Below are 26,901 nucleotides of genomic sequence, written 5' to 3'. Positions count from 1 at the left end.
CATTAAAAATACACTTTAATTAAATCGAGGTGTATTGACGTCTTTACAAAGTGTTTCGTCGTTTCCGGTTATAGCTGATCGTTTTGTTTAATGTTACCACGGATTAAATGTTAATTTATAGATCACGTCGGACTTCCGAATTCTATTTTTTTCAGCGACTGTTTACGTCGTGTTATTTGCCTATCGAGCAATTCATGCCTAATCATAACGTTTCTAATGTCAAAATACGTCTGTTATTAAATAGATTTTTTAATCATTTTTTGCTAGAAAATAATTGTTCTCTGTATCAAATCAATTCAAACGAGATAAAAACAGGTTTATACTCTGATCGTGTAAAATCATTGGAGGAGCAGTTTAAAGTCGCATGAAAAGGTTAAATTATCTGATTTGAAGCTGATTTATCACAGTTACGCTTTGTCGTGCGTAAGCTGGGGTTGTTTTAATTCAGATCTTTTAATAGTTAAATCTCCGAGCATAAAATAGGTTGCTATGACAGGTGTCTGCTAATTCAGGGGTCGTTTTAAGGCAGTCTATATATTCATAGGCACAATACACGATTTTTTAATGCAGGGTTCTTTTTCCTTCAATAATAGAGACTGTTAACAGGCCCCTTCCCCTCAGAAAATTTCTTTTAAATCATGCAGTTTTCCCCAAAAATTTACTTTTCATCAGGTTTTTTATTCCCCTAATGTCCAAATACTGAGCTATTTTTTTCCCAAACCACAGACCTGGATCCTTCCTCTCTTGGTAAAAAAACCTGTAATAATTTGAAAAAAATAGTATCTTCTCTAAAAGCAACAATTTACATAAGTTATTTTATAACAAATAATAAATTTTATAAGCATGCTTAATAGGGATTTCTATCAGTTCTCATTTTTAGCTCGACTATTCATAGAATAGTAGAGCTATTGGACTCGCCCATGCGTCGGCGTCCGCGTCCGCGTCTGCGTCCCGATTTGGTTAAGGTTTTGTATGTAAGCTGGTATCTCAGCAACCACATGTGGGAATGGATTGAAACTTCACACACTTATTCACTGTGATAAACTGACTTACACTGCACAGGTCCCATAACTCTATTTTGCTTTTTTACAAAATTATGCCCCTTGTTTGACTTACAAATTTTTGGTTAAGGTTTTGTATGTAAGCTGGTATCTCAGTAACCACTTGTGGGAATGGATTGAAACTTCACACACTTATTCACTGTGATAAACTGACTTACATTGCACAGGTCCATAACTCTGTTTTGCTTTTTTACAAAATTATGCCCCTTTTTCGACTTAGAATTTTTTGGTTAAGGTTTTGTATGTAAGCTGGTATCTATTCACAAGTGATGAATCACACTTGTTCACGTCATATGATGCACAAAGTCATATTATTGTTTACAATTGCGATAATTTGGTTATTGATGTAACTGTATCCAGACTCTATGATGGATTGACTTCACCACTGTCATGTCATGATCTGACATGCACAAAGCAGGTTCCATAACTCTATTTTGCTTTTTTACAAAATTATGCCCCTTTTTCGACTTAGAATTTTTTTGTTAAGGTTTTGTATGTAAGCTGGTATCTCAGTGTCCACTAATGGGAAAGGATTGAAACTTCACACACTTGTTCACTGTCATGATATGACATGCAGTGCAAAGGGTCAATAACTCAACTTTGCATTTTACAAAATTATGCACCTTTTTAAACTTAGGAGTTTTGGGTTAAATTCTTATATGTAAGCTGGTATCTCAGTACCCTCTAATGGGAATGGATTGAAACTTCACACACTTGTCCACTGTCATGAGCTGATAAGCACTATGCAGGTTCCATAACCCTATTTTGCTTTTTTTAAATTATGCCCCTTTTTCGACTTTCGGTTTCATTCAATCGACAAGGCTGTTGAATAGTCGAGCGTTGCTGTCCTCCGACAGCTCTTGTTTTCATTGTACCAAATATTCTAAGGCAACACTTTATCTTAACATTGTTTTTAGCTCGACTATATGAAGTAAAAGGAGAGCTATCCTACTCGCCCCAGCGTCGGCGTCTGCCCCAGCGTCGGCGTCTTTCCGCGTCCCCACCTTGGTTAAAGTTTTGGTGCACTTTCTCTTTTTTCAACTTATCTCTGTAATAACTTGATGGATTTGATTCAAACTTGAAATACTTATTCCTAATCATCATCCACATCATCTGACATAAGGGCCATAACTCTGGCACCAATATTTCATGAATTATCCCCCCTTTTCACTTAGATTTTCAGGTTAAAGTTTTGATGCACTTTCACTCTATCTCTGTTATTACTGAATGGATTTGATTCAAACTTAAAATAGTTGTTCAACATCATCAACCACATCATATGACATAAGGTGCATAACTCTGGCACCATTTTTTCATGAATTATTCCCCCTTTTTACTTAGAATTTCAGGTTAAAGTTTTGGTGCACTTTCACTCTACCTCTGTTATTACTGAATGGATTTGATTCAAACTTAAAATAGTTGTTCAGCATCATCACCCACATCATATGACACAAGATGCGTAACTCTGGCACAATTTTTCATGAATTATGCCCCTTTTTACTTAGAATTTCAGGTTAAAGTTTTATGCACTTTCACTCTATCTCTGTTATTACTGAATGGATCTGATTCAAACTTTAACAATTGTTCAACATCATTACCCTTATCATATGACACAAGGTGCAAAACTCTGGGACCAATTTTTCATGAATTATTTCCCCTTTTTACTTAGAATTATAGGTTAAAGTTTTGATGCACTTTCACTCTGTCTCTGTTATTAATCCCCCGCCGTGGCGGAGGGATTATAGGAATGGTCTGCGTCCGTCCTTCAGTCCATAACAAAATCGTGTCCGGTCCATATCTCCTAAACCCCTTGAAGGATTTTCATCAAACTTGGGTCAAACGATCACCTCATCAAGGCGATGTGCAGAACTTATGAGTCAGTCATGTCGGCTCAAGGTCAAGGTCACAACTGAAGGTCAAAGGTTTGAGCCTTCCATTTCGTGTCCGCTCTATATCTCCTAAACCCCTTGAAAGAACTTTATAAAACTTGGGTCAAATGATAACCTCATCAGAACGATGTGCAGAAATTATGAGTCAACCATGCCAGCTCAAGGTCAAGGTCACAACTAAGGGTCGAAGGTCTGAGCCTTCCATTTGGTGTCCACTCTGTATCTTAACCCCTTGAAGGATTTTCATCAAACTTGGGTCAAATGATCACCTCATCAAGAACTCATGAGTCAGCCATGTCAACTCAAGGTCAAGGACACAACTGAAGGTCAAAGGTTTCAGCTCTGTATCTCCTAAACCCCTTGAAGGATTTTCATGAAACTTTGGTCAAATGATCAACTCATCAAGATGTTGTGCAGCATTCATGAGTCAGCCATGTCAGTTCAAGGTAAAGGTCACAGCTAAAATCAAAGGTTTACCCTTTCACTATCTATAGCAGTGGCGGGGGTTTTAGCTATCTTTCAGACTGCCTTGTTACTGAATGGATTTGATTCAAACTTAAAATAGTTGTTCAACATCATCACCCACACCATATGACCCAAGGTGCATAACTCTGGCACCAATTTTTCATTAATTATTCCCCCATTTTACTTAGAATTTTAGGTTAAAGTTTTGATGCACTTTCACTCTGTCTCTGTTATTACTGAATGGATATGATTCAAACTTAAAATAGTTGTTCAACATCACCACCCACACTATATGACACAAGCTGCATAACTCTGGCACCAGTATGTAATGAATTATGCCCCTTTTTGCTTAGGATATACTTATATAGTGTTTTGATACATTTTATCTTTACCTCTCTTATTACTTTAAGTTGATATTTTTGACATAGACTCAGGCTATTGTGCAATATCTTCATCCACTATTGGAGTCATTAAACACTCCAGTGACAGCTCTAGTTTCCTCAGATGTGCCCAGTTTCACTATCCAGCATCGAAATAGTCGAGCGCGCTGTCTCCTGTGACAGCTCTTGTTGAAACTTATATTCATCAAAGTTTGTCTTAGCACAGCACCAGCAACATTGGAATGCTTTAGTTTTAAATAACAACAGTAACTTTATGAGCATCAGTGTTTTAACACAAATTTTATTAAATGTAGTTAAGCAACTTATTATCTAAAATATAATATTACCGGTATACCATAATTAATAGCAAAATACATAATTGATAAATAGGTTGATCACCAAATACCTAGAAAACAGGACAGGCTAGGAAGACTAGAATTAAGGAGGCTAGGTGTCTGGTGAATGGACATCTAGACACTTCCAAATGTAAAAAAAACCTAGGATCACAGCCTTTATTAAAATGTTACATTTAAGAAAAAAATGACCATAAATGTATTAAGTTGGCAAATTACCCTATGTTTCAAATGTTAAGGTTTCATATTATATACTTTGGCAGAAAACTGTACAAGCAGTAACTTTAGAAATTTTAACTTTGAAATTGGGAGAGAGAAAACACTATATGTCATTGGGATTTGGACCCAACTTCGGCTCCACATTGGCCTGAATAAAAACTACTGTTGCCAGACCTTTTTTTATTAGCTCACCTGAGCCAAAGGCTCATGGTGAGCTTTTGTGAACACTCAATGTCCGTCGTGTGTTGTCAGTTGTCCGTCTTGTGTCCGTCAACATTTTCTAAAAATATCTTCTTCTTGAAAACCACTGGGCAGAATACACCAAACTTCACAGGAATGATCCTTGGGTGGCCCCCACTCAGAAGTGTTCAAAGAATTGAATTCCATGCAGAACTCTGGTTACCATGGAAACCAAAAGGAAAATCTTCTTGTCCAAAACCGCAAGGCATAGAGCCGTGATATTTGGCATGTGACATAATCTAATGGTCCTCTATGAAGATTGTTCAAATTGTGCCCCTGGGATGAAAAGAGGCCCCGCCCTGGGGGTCCCAAGTTTTACATAGACTTGTATAGGAAAAAACTTTGAAAATATTCTTGTCTGAAACCACAAGACCTAGGCCTTTCATATTTGGTATAAAGGATTGCCTTGTGGTCCTCTACCAAGTTTGTTCAAATTATGCCCCTGGGGTGAAAAGGGGCCCTGTCCCGGGGGGCCTCAAATTTTACAACATAAAGGAAAAAACTTTAAAAATCTTCTTTCCTGAAACTGCTTAATTGCCTTGTGGTCCTCTACCAAAATTGTTCAAATTATGTCCCTTGGGTGAAAAGAGGCCCTGCCCTGAGGGTCCCAAATTTAACATAGACTTATATAGGGAAAAAATAAAAATCTTCATTTCTGAAAGTTCAAGACCTAGGCCTTTGATATTTGATATGTAGCATTGCCTAGTGTATCTCTAACAAGTTTGTTCAAATTATGCCCCTGGGATGAAAAGAGGCCCCGTCCTGGGGGTCACATGTTTTATGAGTTATATAGGAATAAATACTTCAAAAATTATCAGATGATATTTCCTAGACTGATTAATTTATAATTACCTGATGACCCCAAGCGATTAGGAGTCACTTGACTCTGACCTTGACCTACTGACCTACTTTTTGTTTTTTAAAATACAGCCTTGAAATTTGGATGACATGTACAGTTTTGTACACTAATCTTAAAACTGACTTTCAGTGACCATGTATATGACCTACTGACCTACTGTCTAATATTTAAGCATCAGTTTGCCATTTGAAACATGTGGCTCATATTACTCAGGTGAGCGATTGAGGGTCATCATGACCATCTTGTTATCCTTATTTTTTTCCCGGATAATGATAATCTTTCTAGTTTTTACAGATAATTATATGGCAAGGTCAAAAATATATTAATTGTTACAATGAAAGAGTGTTATTGTATTTCAGTTTCTGAGACTAGCTTTTATTTGGACAAGATAAACAGTTCTGATGTGAAGACTGAAGTATCAATGGTGGCTGACTCTATGCTGAAGTTCCAGCCAAACTTCCGCACAGCCATGTCAGGTGGAAGTGCAGACATGACAACTGGGAACGCATCAACAAATGGAAGTGACCCACTCACAAACATCTCCACAACCCCAGGAAGTATAACCTTTCCTCCAGAACCATCTGTTATACAGGAACCTGTTTGTCAGTGGATCCTGTATGAGGACATTGCTGAATCCAGGTAACGCTACAGTCATCTACAACTTAATATCTGCAATAGCCTTACTCATTATTTGGTTTATCTGGATGGCTTATTTTATGAACAGATGTTTTTGTACCCCCCGACAACAAAGTTGTAAGGGGGGGTATACTGGTTTCAGGTTGTCTGTCCGTCTGTCTGTCCGTAGACACCATCTCTCCTCATCCCCTTGACTGAATTTAATGAAACTTCACACAAGTGATCAGTAACAACAGTAGTTATGCATGGGGCATGTTAGGTTCTTTCAGAAAAAAAAATTGCAGAGTTATGGGACTTTGTTTTTTGTTACTATACTATATACATTGACACAATCTTGTGCGCACCATCTCTCCTCATCCACTTGACACAATTTAATGAAACTTCACACAAGTGATCAGTAACAACAGTAGTTGTGCATGGGGCATGTTAGGTTCTTTCAGAAAAAAATTTTGCAGAGTTACGGGACTTTGTTTTTTGTTACTAAACTATATACATAGACACAATCTTGTGCGCACCATCTCTCCTCATCCCCTTGACACAATTTAATGAAACTTCACACAAATGATCAGTAACAACAGTAGTTGTGCATGGGGCATGTTAGGTTCTTTCAGTGACAAAAATTGCAGAGTTATGGGACTTTGTTTCTCGTTAACATACTATGTACATACAGTCTGCATATGCAGTCTTGTGCGCGCCTAATCTTCCGAACCCTTGCACACAATTTAATGAAACTTCACACAAGTAATCAGTACCAACCCTAGTTGTGCATGGTGCATGTAACTTTCTTTTAGATAAATATTCTGCATAGTTATGGGACTTCGTTTTTTGTTACTACATGTATACTGTATACATACAGTCTATATACATAGTCCACATAATTATGCAATCTTGTGTGCGTCAAATTGCAATGTACTGTGTCAGTGCATGGGGGAGGGTACATTCATCACCTTTAGTGATAGCTCAAGTTGTTATTGTCATCCCTCTAAGCCTTACCAGGGCTTAACTGCAGCTGCATTTAAATTTGTGAAATTTTGCGTAATTTTATCTGTGAGTTACTGCAGAGGTTGAACGCTTAACCTTTAGCATGCTAGGTAAATTGTCGTCTGCTGGAAATGTCGTCTGCTAAAATTGTTAAGTTCATTCAATTTGCTCCAAAATTGGAAGAAATATTGTCAGAGTAGCAAACAGCTTGGAACCTGATCAGACGCCGATTTAATCGGCGTCTGATCTGGTTCCAAGCTGTTTGCAAAGGCTGTTAAATTCGCCTGCAGCAGGCTAAGGGTTAAACAAATTGAGATATTTTGAAATTTTAAAAGGTTCCTATTGCTACCATTGGGGTTCTTTACCTAGACTGATGTATAATATGAATGGTATTCGGCTTATATATAAAGAGAAATTTAACCGTGGACACAGTCAAGTTTCAGCAAGAAATAGAATATCAAATCATTTTCTAGATACAGAAAATGAAAGTAACCATGAAAAGTCTGTAACTCAAGCCAGTTTTTAGCAGAGAAGTCAGATCATTACAGTACATGTGATATGCCTGCAATCTTTATGTTTAACTTGATTTATGTTATAGGGTGAAAGTATGCGATGTTATAATATGAGCCGCGCCATGAGAAAACAAACATAGTCATAGTGGCTTTGCGACCAGCATGGATCCATGCTGTTCGCTAAAGGTTTCTTTAATTGCAATAGGCTTTGAAAGCGAACAACATGGATCCTGACCAGACTGCACGGATGCCCAGGCTGGTCTGGATCCATGTTGTTCGCAAACCCACTGTGTTGGTTTTCTCATGACACGGCTCATATATGAAATACTTGTCTGTTACAGGGTAAGAATATGGGATCTAATCATACTGGTACCGAATTCATTGTTCGTGATGTTTTTACTGTGGAACCTGAAGTTGGCCATCAATAAGCTGAAGCAGACGAGCAGTCCTATCTTTATGGCTTTCTATCTGCTGGTAACATCTTGAATTTATTCACGTAGAAAAATGTTTTTAATAGATCTTCAGACTTTGTTAATAAATCTTTTATAAAGTAATCTTGTGTGAAATCTTTTTTGTTTGCATTTACAGCTGAAACTAAGTATCTCATTGTCGAATTCCAAGGGATCAAACATTTTACTTTAGTTTATACTAATACGTTTTAGCTCGATTGTGATGAAAGCTTATTTGAACCACTCTCGTCCGCTTCCTGGAAAAGCCAGTACTGGACACCAGGTGTCATGAGAGGTCATGGTCGTGACCCACATAGGGCTCGAACCCAAGACCCTCCCACCCCGCGGTTGAGCGGCCGACACCTTAACCACTAGACCACATGTTTTCTGGACTAGACTTGAAAATGTCTTCGTGATAGCCGTAATTTTGAGACAAGCAAGTTCAAGATATGGAGTTTCAACTGTAATTTTGTTGGCTGGAGTAAACTTTTGTTAAAAGCAACTGTTTTATGTGTGCACATGACATATCATCATACTTTAAAGTCATTGATGTTCATGGGGGATAACTTTTTATGGATTTTGTGGTTGCATTGATCCACAAATTAAATACCAATTTATCAGATTGGAAAATGGTATCCATTTGTTTTGTATTCAAAAGGTAAAAAATCACAAAAATGAAAAGTTGACGAAAACAATAATTTTTTATGCTTATGATTTGAAATAAAGTAATTGCACAGTATTTGATGTTAAAGTGGTAGTGGAATGAAATAAAAGTACATTGTAATACTTTCGGTCAATTTTATTGAGGTCCAAGCTTGGAAGGTTGAACTACTGAGCTTGGCAATGCATCTTATGATAATATGTTAGATAATGTTAATGATATACTGTTTAACTTTCTAAACAGAACAGTTTTTGGCCATAATGGATATGACTGTCTGTGGATTGATACTGACACATGTTTTACTAAAACTGTTTTTCACTAATTTATATCTATCCTAATTTATAATAATGTTGACTAGTATTGTGTTTCGAAAACAGTACTTATCTGATAATCAGAGATTCACATGTGGAAATTAAAGAAACATAGTTGTTTATCGCAGGTGTTTGGAGGTACATGTATCTTTTTTTAACTACATTTTTGTGAAACAGGAATACACTATTTCTTGTTTTTTCAGGTGTGTATGGTGGCTGTAATCAGTGTGTTGAGATGCATCGTGGGTATGACAGTCAATGCCTCTGTGTTGGCAGGGGACATAACTGACAAGGTATGTAGCTGTAATCAGTGTGTTGAGGTGCATTGTGGGTATGACAGTCAATGCCTCAGTGTTGGCAGGAGACATATCTGACAAGGTAAGTAGCTGTAATCAGTGTGTTGAGATGCATTATGGGTATGACAGTCAATGCCTCTGTGTTGGCAGGGGACATAACTCATAAGGTATGTAGCTGTAATCAGTGTGTTGAGGTGCATTGTGGGTATGACAGTCAATGCCTCTGTGTTGGCAGTGGAAATAACTCACAAGGTATGTAGCTGTAATCAGTGTGTTGAGGTGCATTGTGGGTATGACAGTCAATGCCTTTGTGTTGGCAGGGGACATAACTGACAAGGTAAGTAGCTGTAAGCAGTGTGTTGAGGTGCATTGTGGGTATGACAGTCAATGCCTCAGTGTTGGCAGGAGACATATCTGACAAGGTAAGTAGCTGTAATCAGTGTGTTGAGATGCATTGTGGATATGACAGTCAATGCCTCTGTGTTGGCAGGGGACATAACTGACAAGGTAAGTAGCTGTAGTCAGTGTGTTGAGGTGCATTGTGGGTATAACAGTCAATGCGGTGGACGGATAGCTCAGTGGTTTGCACACTGGCCTTCCAATCCTGAGGTCGGAGGTTCGATCCCCGGCAGCTACTCGGGAATTTTCAGAAACGTTTTTCAGAGTTTCCCACCCAACCAGAGGTGTACTGGTAAGGAACCCAGGCAATCCTTGCGTGTATCAGTGCTATACACTGATCACGTTAAAGAACCAGGCTGTCTATTTGCAATGAGCTAGGCTAAGTTAGCCGGACAAGCCTGTATCTGATTTCTGATCTCTCTGTCATGGGGGCTTTGTCTCACTCTGTCCCTCTGGTCAGATCGCTCTGTGTCTGTACTAGTAGAGGATGAATTATGCGCCCTGTGTGGCTGCATTTGAACTATGTAAAGCGCCTTTGAACGTGAAATTGATCATGAAAAAGGCGCTATATAAATCTGGTATAATAATAATAATAATATAATGCCTCTGTGTTGGCAGGGGACATATCTGACAAGGTATGTAGCTGCACTCAGGTGTTGAGATGCTTGGCAGGTGACATAACTGACAAGGTATGTAGCTGTATTCATTGTATTGAGATGCATTGTGTGTATGACAGTCATTGCCTCTGTGTTGGCAGGGGATATAACTGACAAGGTACGTAGTTGTTATCAGTGTGTTGAGATGCTTGACGGGGCATAACTGACATGGTATGATTCTTTGATCGGTGTATAGAGATGCATTGTGGGTATGACAGTCAGTGCCTCTGTCTTGGCAGGGGAAATAAATGACAATGTATTTAGCTGTGACAGCAACTGAGGTTATGTTTCCCCAGCAGCGGGGCAATCAGTTTTGGTTACCATGAGGCAAAGTTATTCAACTGGCTTGTTGAAGGTCAGTGGTGATACTAAGGTGCATTTCCCTGCTTAAAATGATGACAGGTGGGGGTTCTGGGGTCTTCCTCCATGGAAGCTGGACTGCCATATGACATGAAGTGTTAAACTCCAGAAGCATTGCAGTTAAAGAGTGTGAACACACTGAATGTCTGGTAATGTCATGTTTTCATTTAGCAAATTATATTAACTTTACAAATGACAATGAAATAAATGTTGAAGATACATTCATCAAAGACAGATTATCATTAGAATGCTTCACACAAACAATAATGTCATTTAATTTCATTTGAAAAAAGTGTGTTTTCTGCCAAATGTCAGACATGAATTATGTCTTCCCCTCCCATTGGGTGAGACTCATATTGTTTGTTTGCCCTAATCATCCACTGTCATCAAATCATTTCCGATCAATAACTGGAGAACCACTTGACCTATTGAACTTCAAACTGTCATAGAATGGCAGGGCTCTATGGAGTAGACTGATCCCTAGTATTTTTGAGGCTACTCTTTCAAAGGTCAAGGTCCCACAGGGACTGAACATGGAAAAACCATTTCGATCAATAACGTGAGAACCACTTGACGAAAAATGTTGAAACTTCATAGGATGATAGGACATGTGGAGTAGATGACCCCTATTGATTTTGGAATCACTCTGTTAAGGTCATAGGGCATGTCGCCCTATGAACATGTGAAATCATTTCCGATCATAACTGTAGAAACCACTTGACCCCGAATATTGAAACTTCATAAGACTGGACATGCAGATGTAGATGATCCCTATTTGATTTTTGGGGGTACCTATTAAAGGTTAAGGCACAGGGGCAGAACCTGGAATTCATTTACGAGTTATTAACTTGAAACCTTTGCCTAGAACCTGAAACTTGAATTAGGTGATAGGAATACTCAAAGTAGATTGATCCTATTTTATTTAGGGTTTACTCATCTAAGGTAAAAAGGTTCAACAGGGGCATCAGTCAGTCAGACTTTTTTCAATATAGGTCAATATCGGAGGAACCATTTGACTAGAAACTTAAACTTCATAGGTATGATTGGGCTTACAAGTTGTTCTACTATCAAACATGGGGCACTGAACATGGGAAAACTTTTGATTCTTAATAACTTGAACATCACTTGACCCATGATATTGTAATTTGTGGGATGATTGGAATGCTGAATAGATGATCCTATTGCAGCCAACATCAGTGCTCTTTTAACTTTGCCTCTGTCCCCTTTGCCTATTACTACAGATCGTACTTTCACTTTGCGACACTTATTAAGGATTTTTGTTATTAAACGACCAGTCAATACTCCGAACGTTTTCAGTATATAAATTCATTTCCATTAAACGACCTTTATTTAATTGACTAGCGACCACATTAATGTAGTCCTTGACAGGTATAATATTTCGACAAAAGTATTTATTAAGCAGAGTGGTACCACATTTCTCAGGCAGTTCTTTCATCTGTTGTAATAGCGAATACGTTTGCACTGATGAATGCATATCATTCAAACTGACAACAATTTTAGCCATATGTTTTCACGGTTTGTGACTTGGACAGTGTTCACGATGTTTAATACAGGTTTTGAAATGCATACATGTATGTTCATTAATAATACAGTGCATTTACAGTTAAAAATAACTTGCTTTTCATCTGACTGAAATTCATTAAGATCTCATTCCATTAAGAGACCACTTCTTAGCAGTCCCTTGAGTGGTCTCTTAATACAATGTATACTTTACTATGCAATGGGGGGAGACGTGCGCTTTTCTACAAGAGCATCTTCTAGTTTGTTTTGATTTTTTAATATAATGAAGGAATTTGATTATTTTGTTGCAATAATGTTTGTTAATTTCATAGTTACTGCGAGCAGTGAAAATTGGAACTTTATGAATATTTTTAAAGGTTTTTATGCAACATTGATTTTTCTATATGTCTTATTAATTTGTGTTGTAGGTGTTGTGGCTTGTTTTGAGATTTTTCCTTCTGGCAACAGAATTGTCTGTGGTTGTTTTTGGTCTTGCATTTGGTAAGTGAATGAGATGTAAAAAACTTATGCTTATACGTTAAACAGAGTTAGTACCGTAAGTCATTTTTTTGGTACTAGAAGGTACATAAAAATGTTAAAGTTATTCTCTTGGTAAAGATAATGAAGTCTTCTTATTTTGAGAAGCTTACATTCCAGTTTGGTACAATATTTCTTCATAGAATTGATATACTTCACAGTCATAATAATTGATTACACAGTCATAATAGGGAATCAATCCTATTGCAAAGCGACGCAAATCGTGATCGATCCCTCAACGGTAACATGCAATGTACCAAATGAGATAAATACTATCGAATTAAAAAATGTGTACTTCCGGCACGTGCACGATGTATTCATGTTATACAATATTGTAGGTCACTTGGACAGTAAAACAAGTATAAGAAGAGTATTGTTGGTCACTACAGTATCAGCATTTATCTATTCCTGTATACAGGTATGTCAAGATTTGAGTGTAGTTCTGTTTGTTTGTTTTGGGTTTGACGCGTTTTTCAACAGTATTTCAGTTATGTAACGGCGGGCAGTGTTCCTGGATTCTGAACCATTACAAAGCTGATCATCATAAGTAACTACCAACTTACCCACATGAATCAGAGGTGGAGGACAAATGATTTCAGATACAATACCTTTTATCAAATTATCACAGATAACATTCACCTTGCCCGAGGATTGAACTCACTACCTCGTAGATCAGCACACTCCCTATCGAGCTAAATGGGCGGGCTTTCATTAAAATACATAATTATGTACTGTAAAATCATTTATATACAATCATAGGGGACTGATTTTTAGCTCATCTGATTTTTGAAAAATGATGAGTTATTGTATCATTGAGCGGTTGTCGGCGTCGGAGTGGGTCGGGTTGCGTCGGGGTTGCTGGTAAGTTTGATGTTTAGGTCAGCTTTCTCAAACTATCAAGCTATTGCTTTGAACTGTGAATATGTTCACCATCATAAGCTGAACTGTATAGCAATGAAAAAACTCATCATGCTTTGAAGATTTGGGCCCTTTGTACTTAGAAATATCAATTCTGGTTAAGTTATGTTAGGTCAATTTTCTCCAACTATCAAAGTATTGCTTTGAAATGGAACTTGTCACCATCATAAGCAGACATGTCTCAAGAAAATATCATCTTGCTTTTGCAGTTTTGCCTTTACTTGAATCAGTTCTGGTAAGTTTTTGTTAGGTCAGCTTTTATCTAACTATCAAGCTATTGCTTTAAACTGAACATTGTTCACCTCATAGTGACGTTAGCAGAAACAATCGCGCTTTGCAGTTTATGGCCCTTGGACTTAGAAATAGTTCTGGTGTTTTTTAGGTACTTTTTCTAACATCAAAGCTTTGCTTTGAACTGACACTGTTCATCTAGCTGACCCGTCGAGCAACATACTCACTGTTTTTGCAATAATTATGCTTGGATTAGAAATCATTCTTGGTGTTTAGTTGTATTTAACTATCAAGATTGCTTAATGAACAGTTTTCACCATCAAATGGAATGTACATCAGAACTATCTATCTGCTTTGCAAGATGATGGCCTTTAGACTTAGAAATCATGGGTTTGGACATATTCATTACCAAAAAAAATCATGAGCGTCAGCACGAGGCGTGTTGTTAAAGATTGTGTGTGTCAAATTGATGAGCTAGTGGCTAGTCTGTTGAGGATGAGAATGAATGTTTAAGAAACCTTGCATATCTTTGATGCTCAAAAGAATTCATATGTAAAGGAATGAATGAAAGACTTCTGGATGTTGACTGTGGGGACTGTTCATAAACTGTGAGGATCAGTATGATAATATCTTACAGAGAAAGAGGTCTAGTTCGTCTACTGTGGATATTCATTGGTGTCAGCAAGTGCTTTTTTTTCCACAAAACAATTGGATACTGTTGAATATTTAAGTCTGTGTAACAGGATAGCGTGTGTTAACGATTTCTCTCAGCTAAATTTGTAAGCAGTATGATATTATTTAAAAATAATTTGTGCTTGTTTCTTGATTGATATTATAGCTCTTGATTCTTTATAATTTTACACATTGTTCCAGAAATGGTTGTTAACTTTACTGCTTGCTGCAAGTGTTCTGCCTTTGCAACCAGTGCAGACCAAGATCAGGCTGATCATGGTCTGCACTGTTCGCTGTTCAATCAGTAAATTTTCAGTGAACACCCTTTGGAATAATAAATGGCATTGCCCAGATTGAATGATGGACCAGTCCGTTTTAGAAATTTAGCAGGCTAAATGGTTAAGTAAAGCATCTATTTGTTTGTCCTTACACCTATATGTCAGAATGTATGTATTCCCATCTGTCCCTCAGTCTATCCAAGTAACTTGGTGACATTAATGATGAGGGCTTTTCACTTCATTTTCATTTAGTAGAAATTCTAACATTTATATGATTTTTCTTTGATAGGGATCTTTAGAGTTTACGTATCCTGATCCAAAGTTTCATGTTGAGAAAGGTGCTGTTACGAAGAATTACGATATCTTTGCACATGGTGGGATGATCTTTTGGATCACAAGTTCTGCATTCTTCTTTGTTGTAAGTCAAACACACTAGTTAAGGTTGTCTGTAATGAACAAAAATTTGGGAGAATAACCATTTGACTTAAAAATGAGTAGTAAAGATAAATTTTATTAAATTTTTAATCCCCCGCCGTGGCGGAGGGATTATAGGAATGGTCTGCGTCCGTCCGTCCGTCCTTCCGTCCGTCCTTCCGTCCGTAACAAATTCGTGTCCGGTCCATATCTCCTAAACCCCTTGAAGGATTTTCATGAAACTTGGGTCAAATGATCACCTCATCAAGACGATGTGCAGAACCCATGAGTCAGCCTTGTCGGTTCAAGGTCAAGGTCACAACTCAAGGTCAAAGGTTTGAGCCTGCCATTTTGTGTCCGCTCTATATCTCCTAAACCCCTTGAAGGAATTTTATAAAACTTGGATCAAATGATCACCTCATCAAGACGATTTGCAGAACCCATGAGTCAGCCATGCCGGCTCAAGGTCAAGGTCACAACTCAAGGTCAAAGGTTTGAGCCTTCCATTTTGTGTCCGCTCTATATCTCTTAAACCCCTTGAAGGAATTTTATAAAACTTGGGTCAAATGATCACCTCTTCAAGATGATGTGCAGAATCCATGAGTCAGTCATGCCGGCTCAAGGTCAAGGTCACAACTTAGGGTCAAAGGTTTGAACCTTCCATTTTGTGTCCGCTCTATATCTCCTAAACCCCTTGAAGGATTTTCATCAAACTTGGGTCAAACGATCACCTCATCAAGGCGATGTGCAGAACTTATGAGTCAGCCATGTCAGCTCAAGGTCAAGGTCACAACTGAAGGTCAAAGGTTTGAGCCTTCCATTTCGTGTCCACTCTATATCTCCTAAACCCCTTGAAGGAATTTTATAAAACCTGGGTCAAATGATCACCTCATCAAGACGATGTGCAGAAATTATGAGTCAACCATGCCAGCTCAAGGTCAAGGTCACAACTAAGGGTCGAAGGTTTGAGCCTTCCATTCGGTGTCCACTCTGTATCTCCTTAACCCCTTGAAGGATTTTCATCAAACTTTGGTCAAATGATCACCTCATCAAGAACTCATGAGACAGCCATGTAAACTCAAGGTCAAGGTCACAACTGAAGGTCAAAGGTTTCAGCTCTGTATCTCCTAAACCCCTTGAAGGATTTTCATGAAACTTTGGTCAAATGATCACCTCATCAAGACGTTGTGCAGAATTCATGAGTCAGCCGTGTCAGTTCAAGGTCAAGGTCACAGCTAAAATCAAAGGTTTTACCCTTTCACTATCCATAGCAGTGGCGGGGGATTTAGCTGTCTTTCAGACTGCCTTGTATCAGTAGTAAAGATAAATTTTATTAAATTGAATCGTTCTTAGAACTAAGGTAGATATATTTGTTTGTTTGCTTTGTTGAATATAGTACAGTTTTGTTTCCCATCTATAATTTAGATGTAAATGGTGGTAACATATTCTGACCATTGTTCTTAAATTCCTTACTAGTGTTGATCTTTTCTACACAAAAAACTAATAACTTCCCCACATACACATCGTCACCTCAACATAAGAAGTGGATAACAGTATTGACTTACAGAAGGACTTATTCACTTTTTGCGCTAAGGTGACAACATGTATCTGAGGTGAAGGCATATGAACTAGACATACATGTATTGTCTGCACTCAGTGATTACTGAAAACATTATGCCTTGTTCAGGAGCCATTTGATCCTTTGACTGCTTGATTTGAATCTTTGATCTCTGAACTTTAACCTTTGACTTCATGACTTTAACCTTTGACCTTTAGATTTGAACCTTAAACCTCCATATTCAAACCCTAGACCTCAAGATTTGAAGTGTTGATATCTGAGTTTTAAGCAGACCAGACTGCTATTTTGAGTAGTAAGGAGTGACAGATCTCCTATTTTGATGAAAGAAGTTTACTTGTAAAACTTAGGTCAAGAATAGTTATAATGAGAAAAAGTTGTAAACCTATGCTTTTACAAAAAATGTATGTAAACGAGTAAATGAGAAATGAACAAACCATACTTTTTCATTAGCATAAAATTATAAGATTAAAGTTTCTATGTTAACTATAAATTAATGTTATGATTTTCATACCTCTTTTATGTGTTATAAGAAATTTGTGCTTCATAGTCATTAATGAGCCTTGCCACGAGAAAACCAACATAGTGGGTTTGCGACCAGCATGGATCCAGACCAGCCTGCGCATCTGCGCAGTCTGGTCAGGATCCATGCTGTTCGCTTTCAAAGCCTATTGCAATTAGAGAAACCATTAGCGAACAGCATGGATCCTGACCAGACTGCACGGATGCGCATGCTGGTCTGGATCCGTGCTGGTCGCAAACCCACTATGTTGATTTTCCCATGGTGCGGCTCATTTCTTCTTTGGAAGATAATGTTCTTGATATTCACAAGAATTTAAAATTTGTGTGTCACTCTGATGGTGGGAATTTTGGAAAAGTAAAAGATTCATGAATGTTACCCATCTGCAGTATGTAAATTTAACATTTCTGTACTGGTGCTTTTCAGGTATATAGTGTAATATTTATCTTACCATGGACAAATTTAAAAGCCAAGTTGAACTTGCCATGTAAGTAAAAATATATATTTTAATTTGGTGCTTTGAACAATATACCAGATTTACAGAGCAGTAGTGTTTTTAATATGGGAAAAACCTAGTTATGGAGTAAAGAGCTGTAGTGATAAGATAAATTCAGCTAATTGTTTATTTATATGTTTTAATAGCTCTAAATGAAGATACATGAAACCTTCTGCCTGAAGTTTCCTAAGGAAGACAGACTAGTACTTGATATAAGGTTATAAAACTGTGTCTGAAGACCAGTCCTAAAACTAGAATCTGATTGGTTGATTCCAAAGTCCTTTTCTCTGATTGACCAGTGGCAAGCCTGCATTGTCAGACTGGTCTCCAAACTTAGTTTTGTGTCTGTTGAACCTTGTTTCCCGTGAGTAATTGTGGCCAGGAGTATAAATTGAATAATTTATTTGTTCACTTTTATAATAATTTTGTTTTTCAGCAAAGAAGTCATTTTACTATTATGCATTATTTCTGGCATTCTTGAACTGTGCACAGACAGTTGGTAGTTCACTTTTGTATTCTGGTGTTCTGCATGGAATGTGGTATGTACATCATATTATTCTGTACCTTTTAACCTTTAGCCTGCTAAATTTCTGAAATTGACTGGTCCATCATTCAATTTGGGCAGTACCATATATTTTCTGAAGGGGTGTTCAATGAAAATTTACTGACTGAATAGCGAACAGTGCAGAATCAGCAGGCTAAAGGTTAATATGCCCGTTTTTCCGGAACGGGACATATCATGTGTTGGCGCATCCATCTGTCCGTCAGTCATATTTTGTGTCCAGAGCATAACTTTATAACCATTAAAGATACTGACTTTAAACTTGGCATATAGGTAGATGGTGATGAGACAATATGCAGAGCACTTGAACCGGCTCTGTAGGTCAAAGGTCAAGGTCACAGATATAGTTAAAAAGTCAAAACTGTCCATCATATTTTGTGTCCAGAGCATAACTAAATAACCATGTAAGATATTGACTTCAAACTTGGCATATAGGTAGATGGTGATGAGACGATATGCAGAGTACTTGAACGAGGTCTGTAGGTCAAAGGTTGAGCTCAAAGGTCAACACTCCATCATATTTTATGTCTGGAGCATAACTAAATAACCATGCAAGATATTGACTTCAAACTTGGCATGTAGGTAATAGGCGATGAGACCATGAGCAGAGCACATGAAACAGGTCCAAGGTCAAGGTCACAAATTTGAGCTCAAATGTTTAATTTGTCTGTCATATTCCATGCTCGGAGCAAAACTTATTAACCATTCAAGGTATTGACTTCAAACTTAGCATATAGATAGGTAGGGATAGATGCTGTGCAGAGAACATGAACCTGGTCAATAGGAAAAATCATTTAGTTTCTTGCCCTTTAGTATCCTGTCACCACCATCACACATCCACACACACCTCCCACCAATAAATGATCTTTAAATTTTGCTTCTGTCCTGTGATATAACCTGAGCTCTTGTTTCACATTGACCATACGAAGTATATGGAGAGCTACCTTACTCGTCTGTTCTGCGTCCACACCTTGGTTAATGTTTTGTTGCATTTTCATTTTATCTCTGTAATTACTTGATGGATTTGCTTCAGACTTAAAATATTTATTACTCATCATCAACCACATCACATGGCACAAGGGCCATAACTCTTTAACCAGTATTTTATTAATTATCCCCCCTTTTTATTTAGAATTTCAGATTAATGTTCTGGGTGATCCCTTTAGAAGACAGTAGGTAATTTAAGTTAGAGGGTAATGCAGGGTACAGAAGATGCTCTGATTTCAGAAGCTTCCCTGGTGCTGTAGGATGCCAGGTGTAGCATCTTAACATGGAACTATATTCCAGTGTTTAGTTGGAGGAGCCGGGGATCGAACTGTTCTTGTAGTCAAACTGTGTTACCACTGGACCAATGCATCTGCCTTGAGCACATCATTTTAATCAACTGCTGGTACATAACAACTGAAAAACATACTAAAATTGCAAAGATTAAAGTGTATGTGATTTTAATCATTTAAATGCTTCATCTTCGTCAATGATGGCAGGCATGATGAGGAAAGATACAAAAATTACAATTTGATCTATCTTATTTCCTACATCCATGTTTGTTTTTGTGATTTCAGTGTTGTAGATACCACCACGTACATATATTTTACCTGCTTTCACCCACTGGTGTATGGAACATTTTTAAGAGACTTTTTCAAGTGAGTGTTTTTTAGCATGTATTAGTATATATGTAGATTAAAGTTTCGAAAATCTCTGGTACAAAGTGTAAGTCAGATTCTTCCTATATATAATTTTTTTTGTCCAGATAAGTGGATGAAATGTATAGTTTGTGATTTGACGTTTGAATTCATGGAGAAATTCCTTTTTCATGTTAGCTCACCTGAGCACGAAGTGTTCAAGGGTGAGCTATTGTGGTCAGTGGTTGTCCATCGTCCGTCCACACTTTCCTTTAAACAACATCTCCTCCTAAACCACCAGGCCAATTTTCATGAAATTTCACAGGGATGTTCCTTCGTTAGTCTGCTTTATAAATTGTCAATGAATTGAATTCCATACAGAACTCTGGTTGCCATGGCAACCAAAAGGAAAAAAAAACTTTAAATATCTTCTTGTTTAAAACCACAGGTCCTTAGGGATATGATATTTGGTATTTAGTATCATCTAGTGGTCCTCTACCAAGATTGTTCAAATCATCCCCCTAGGGTCAAATATGGCCCCGCCCTGGGGGTAACATGTTTATATAAAAAACTTTGAAAATCTTCTTGTCCAAAACCACAGGGCCTAGGGCTTTGATATTTGGTACGTAGCATCATCCAGTGGTCCTTTACAAAGATTGCTCAAATTATCCCCCTAGGATCAAATATGGCCCTGCCCTGGGGGTCACATGGTTTATATAGACTTATATAGGGAAAAACTTTGAAGCCTGAAGACTCACATGGGGTCTTCCTTCACCATCAAAAGCTGGAAAAGTCACCATATGACCTTAACTGTGAACCTTATAAACTAAAAAAGGAAAATGCTTTACATTAATTTTATTAGGGACTGTCTTTGATTGATATTTAAACTTGATATAATTCCCCTTAAAATTAATGACTTGTTCACAAAAAATTGTCATATGTAAAAACAAAAGTACAATTTAATAGTTGGTGGTAAAATCAAGACAATTTTTTGTAACACTACCCGTGACTATAATTATTGATTTCTGGAGAACACATTTGCCTCTGGTCATGATCAAAACTGGTAATTATCGGCTGGTTATGTTCACACATTTCTATAATTTTATTTCAGAATGTCTTCTCAGAATATACCATTCTCTTATAAGTATCAGATAGATGAAGGTCAAGATGAAGACACGGTTAGTTTACCGTACCAGGCTGCCGAGGATAAATATACACCAGACAATATCAGTGATAGTGGGAGTTTTGACAGTACACATTTTGATAGACATGGAGCAGGATTTGCCTCTGGCAGTGTCAATGCTGATGTTTATGTTCATACTGGTTCATACCAGAATATGTGAAAATGTGAAAATAAAGAAGTCAGAATATGTGAAAATGTGATAATTAGGAAGTCAGAATCTTTGAAGGCTGGCAAAGAAAAACTGTGAAAGAATGATGTCTAAGCAAAAGTGAGATAAGAATTTACAAATAAAAACAGTCATGTGACATATACAGGCTTGTATAAAGTCAAACTCTTCACAACAGTCCCCTCCCCTAGCAGTATACGAGGGGCGTTCAATATGTAATGTTACTCCGTGTGTAGTTCCGTAACCGCTGGCTATTTTCAGATGCGGTTTTCGGCACATTATACAGCAATTTATTGGGAACACAATGCTATATAAATTATAAAAATCAGCAGGTTCAAAGTAAAAATATAAACATTTTAGTGAGGTGTACTTAGGTATACTGGACCATAATTAGAATTTAGGTTTGTCCTGGGCATCCAGAGTCTCAGAAAAATAGAAAAACTTGTAAAATCACAAAATTCTGTCATTTGTCTACGAAGTACAGCAATTTTTGACGAGTTTGCGTTTGTTTTAAACTATTTATTGCATTTTTAATTTTACAACAACTAACAAATCTAAACTCGAGGTTGATTCCATCTGGAATGGGTTTTGAGAGCGATTAAACAAAATTGTAAGAACTAGTTTCGCACTCGAGAATTAAGATACTAGTATCAACTTAAAATAAAAGAATTTTTTAAACGATGATTATCGCGCCTGACAAAATTGCAGAGGCTTATTGTACTCACCTTACCATTTTTCGAGTAAAAATATACACACTCAATTTAAAACTATTATAAACTTTTTTATTTTAGTTTTCACATGTTCTTGTGAAGATCATGATTTGTTTTATCTGTTTAAACTGAAAATTGAACTATAGTTCTAGTTGTTGAATAGTAGAATCAAGGAACTGTGTATTACAATCTCAATATTTTGGACATAAAATTGTCCAGTATACCCGAGTAGACCTCACTCGAATGATTATATTTCTACTTCGAAACTACAAATGTTTATAATTTAAATGGCATTGTGTTGCCAAAAGATTGCTCTATAATGTGCCGAAAACCGCATCTAAAAATAGCCAGCGGTTACGGAACTACATATGGAGTAACATTACATATTGAACGCCCCTCGTATTATTACTGTATCACAAATATCATGTGACTGTGAAAATCACAGGACTGTTTCAACGAAATTCAAATACTAAATTTTCGTATTACAATCATTTCTTCATTAACCTTCTGTAGAAAATACTCAGTATCAGTAAATCTTCAAATTCTTTTAAAAAGTTTGTAATTGCAGACATCTCTTTGCTGTAACTTTAGGGGATGTTGTTGTGTAGGAGATTGATATAAGATCTTGTGAAAATCTGAACATCGTAAAGTCTGCTTATGTGAGCTATTTAAATTCTAAATGAGATTATGTATTTTACCCTGTGTTTAACTGCAGAAAACTTCATCATGTGGCTTTATTGGTTAGGATTATTCTGATTTGTATACCATAAATGAAATTTGTTTTTTGATATGACTCATTTTGTCATGTTTGTTAATAAGTTGGGTATGAAATCCGTCATTTCATGAAATGTCATATTTTACTTTCTCTTTAGTTAAAAGGTCGGATGAGAGAGGCCCGTGGCTGACTTCAAATTACTTGCCTCTCACTGTTATGGGTTTGAAACTTAATTTAGGGTATAAAATGCCTTTATATGAGGAAATTTTCCATACATACAGAAGGTCAATGGTTCTACCAGGCCATGCCTAAAATAATGCCTGGAAGAGCACCTGCGCTATTCCTCCACCAAGAAAAGCAGTGACAAATAAGTTAAAATTGTGTTGATGTGACTTAAAACTCTACAAAACAAATTTAATTCTAGTCATATTACTTTTGAAAATATTATTTAAGGCTAGATAGATGTAGTGGTTAGTTTCTAAGGCAGCTTCATGAAATCTTATATAGGAGAGAAAATTTGTTTTTCCAACATTATTTTGTAATTGTTATAAAAATGCGTATTGAGATCAGTCTCGAACTGCAGACTTGCCATAACTCAGAATCAACTAACTGTGCCGGCATTTCAGTCTGGTTTTTATCTTAGTTTTATAATCTTTGACACTAGTCTTACTTTAGATGTGTTTTAAAGTAGTAAATTTTAGTTAGTCTGTTATCTACCTTTTTTTGAACAAAATCTCAAATGTCTTGTATAAGGTATTCTTTAAATGTGGTAGGGACTAGGAAAGTAATAATTGTATTTTGCCTTAATTTGCTATGCTAATGTCTGTGATATTTGATAATCAAAATATATTGCTTATTTCATTTGTTACCTAATTTTACTGTGACTGTGTGTTTATTGTGAAATCTGTCAGACTTCTGAGTTCTAAGATGTCAACAAAGATTTCATGATGCTAAATTATAATTGCATTTATTATATCATTGTTGAGTTGAAGTGTAGCAGACAGGACAGTCTGGAGTTTTAACCAATGCTGGTAAAACTGGTCTTGCACCTAGAGGTGTAAAATGACTTGTTCTTTAAAATCAATTTCTCAGCATTTTGTCATATTTTTCTAACAATGAAAAATTTATGTACAGAAATTACTTCTTGTATTATATGCTTGGTAGCTACGAAGTGATATTCAAAAATTTTACTGAAATATTAGTTAAATCAATAATCAAAATAGAAATGTATTTCTGTTCTTGCCTTTTGTTAGGCCAATTACTTTCTACAGAATCTTTGAAAAAGTAGAATATTCATGCTTTGTATGTACCAAGTATGTTTATCTGTTTATTTGTCGAAGACTTTATCTACAAAAGAAATTCAGTTCAGTTCATCCTGTTTAATATAGCGAGGGTTGAACGCAATACTGTAGTAACTCCTATCAAATAAAGAAGGACTTATGACAGTATTGCGTTCAACCCTCGATTAGGACATTTGTAGAAAACAAACATTTCTTTACATCACATAGTGATAATTTTTTTAATAATGGGAGATTATTTGCTTTGTCATGAAAATTGAGATGAAATTTAGATGTACACAAAATCAGTTGTGTAGAACACAGGGTATCTAGATTGTATGGAGAAAAAGTGAGCATTGTCCATGAATATTTTCATCCTTACTTTCTGTTATGTTGTATAGTTGATTTTTTTCCTGTCAAGGATTCTGTTGACACTTGATAGAGATGTAGATGTCGTTATTATTAGTATAAACCTATTTCAGATTGGTAATACAGTAAGTTTTACCATAAACAGTTAATTTTAGGTATCAAGATTTTGTGGCCATGTTTTCCAGACATACATCATAATATCAAAAATCATATATAGATATTTAATATTGTTGCAAATTGGTTTGAGTATTGTGTAAAGTACAGTTAATTTCCTCCTATTTTACATCAAATCACTGTTTGACTAATGCAGGAAGGAGTGTTTATGTGCAATGTAGATATTTCATGTAAATACTACGTACATCTCTCTGAATATCATTTTTAACTGTGTTTAAATTGACTTGTGGTAAATAACAATAGAGCTTTCAAAACTTCCCCTTAAAATGAATCTATGTGCGGGGGTCCTTAAGAAGAAGTTTATTGTTTTTGTTTTAATTTTAAATTACAATGAATGTTGCGGTGGTACTTAAGATGAACGACTTAATTGCAAAATAGTGTACATAGCAGCAAAGTCAAGTATGAAACAGAATTTTGAACCTTGGTTAATATTACACATTCTACAGTACATTGATTTTTTAATAAAAAAAAAGCTCACCTAATTTTTGAAGCGAGTTCTTGATGAAATCCTATGAAAAAAAGTAAACTTTGTTGTTTAACTTTAAATGCAAGTGCGCCCATGTGGTTCTGAGACGATCTGTGTATGAAAACAATTTGAACCACTGCCTTACCATTGCATGATCGTAAGAGGTGACTAATAGGGTCTTAACACTTGGTTTTGCAGTAACTCTGTGATTCCAGCAGGTATGCAGATTTTGATTCCATACCTCTTGTTTTCATTTCGATTTAAATGAGATGTGGAACCAAAATTTGTAGTCCTGTTTGGCGCCATACAACCTATACTGTGTTGGTGCGCCGTAAAACCCAAATAAATAAATTAATTAAATGCAAATGCAACAACTCTGAGAAAGGCAGGTTTCCGGTTCTGTTGATTGACCTAGGAATCTTCAAAAATCACTTTCGAAAAACATCAGTAAATGTCAAAATATTGAATAACTTAAACTGTACTGAATGAGCTTTAACAAAGATTTAATAAACATGGTGAATTGATTTAACCAATCTCTTGAATTTAGGGAGTGGCTACTGACATGGATTACTCCTGATCAGGAAATAGGCGCTTGTTAAACCAAAAAGGGGTACGCCAAATGAAAAAGGGTGTGTACATATTTCAAACAAGCTGAAAAATACATAATTTCATGATGAACTTGAACTAAAAACATGATGTAAAATTGACTGATATAAATACGTAACCTGTAAGACCTAAGAAGAATTCTTTTTGAAGTTAGCTAAATGTGCGATAATCATAGTTATGCAGGTCTATCGACTAGCAATACTCAAATCTGGCCTTTGTTAGCCTCCCCTTGATAGCATTTCTTCCATTCTCACAAGAAAAATGAGACTTTCCGCTATGTTCTGTTAAAGACTCGATTCTATGAAATTATAATTTGTTTTGATATTATAACAAGCTCTTTCCAGTAAACTCCTAATAGACAAAGAAAAATCAGTTTGAAGGAATCAGCTTTGGTTGTTATGTTTTCACTATATCATGCCTGTTTTCATTTTCAATTGTAAATAGTTCATAACAAACATAAAATACAGTTTATTTCAATGTGCTTAGCTGTAAAATAATTTCGATTTTAATCCATATCTAAAGTCAAGCTAATTTTTGTGATTTGCGGTTCATTATATGTGCAATATTTGTGTTTGATCATTGAATAAATAATGCAAGCATACTGTATTACTGTTATAATACTGTTAGTATATTTATAATTGCACCATGCAGTTTTCCAAAGTAAGGTCTCGTGTGAAGAAGCCATCCAATTAGTTTATGGATGTCTAGCACCATTCATGGATTTGCAAGAAGTCCCAAGGTAAAAACACACAAAAATAACATTTAATTCTTAAATATTCGTGTATATGTATATACATTATGCATTTAGAGATAACATACGTATATGTATTAAAAGGAAAGTAAAATATTCACAGATACATGTATATTTGTATTCCATACAGCAAAATCATGGTATACATATGCTACTTAAATTTTTTAATGACTGACTGATTTTCATTAACAAATCTATAAATTTGTACAGATACTTGTATGATATATAATTTGTTGGTGTGATGTTAAACCAAACAAACAATGCAGAGGATACAAATTGTTTTAGAATTTTTTCTTTTTTGCAAGTCGTGTTAAGCACTGGTATTCAAGACCAAATATCACACAGGAAAATGTTAGCTATTCTATTTGGGAATACAAAAGACCACTGCTATCATAGTGCACTACTAACCA

General features: G+C 36.3%; 1 protein-coding gene across 2 annotated transcripts in view; it reads left to right on the top strand.

The window, feature by feature from the left end:
* The window catches only part of LOC123529115 (transmembrane protein adipocyte-associated 1-like), a 33,589-nt gene extending 7,248 nt beyond the window's left edge, over positions 1–26,341 (top strand). For both annotated transcript variants that reach the window (XM_045309327.2, XM_045309326.2), the window contains exons 2-11: positions 5,826–6,105; positions 7,937–8,069; positions 9,220–9,309; positions 12,677–12,749; positions 13,124–13,203; positions 15,174–15,302; positions 17,821–17,881; positions 18,327–18,429; positions 20,015–20,095; positions 21,186–26,341. In XM_045309327.2, the coding sequence (XP_045165262.1) occupies positions 5,888–6,105; positions 7,937–8,069; positions 9,220–9,309; positions 12,677–12,749; positions 13,124–13,203; positions 15,174–15,302; positions 17,821–17,881; positions 18,327–18,429; positions 20,015–20,095; positions 21,186–21,417 (1,200 nt within the window). In that variant the 5' untranslated portion in view covers positions 5,826–5,887 and the 3' untranslated portion in view covers positions 21,418–26,341. The remainder of the gene's footprint in view (positions 1–5,825; positions 6,106–7,936; positions 8,070–9,219; positions 9,310–12,676; positions 12,750–13,123; positions 13,204–15,173; positions 15,303–17,820; positions 17,882–18,326; positions 18,430–20,014; positions 20,096–21,185) is intronic.
* Positions 26,342–26,901: the final 560 nt, after the last annotated feature.

Source organism: Mercenaria mercenaria, chromosome 13 (genome assembly GCF_021730395.1).
Source record: "Mercenaria mercenaria strain notata chromosome 13, MADL_Memer_1, whole genome shotgun sequence".
Lineage (NCBI taxonomy): Eukaryota > Metazoa > Mollusca > Bivalvia > Venerida > Veneridae > Mercenaria > Mercenaria mercenaria.
Note: the sequence above shows the minus strand (reverse complement) of the source record. Positions and strands in the feature narration are given on the sequence as shown.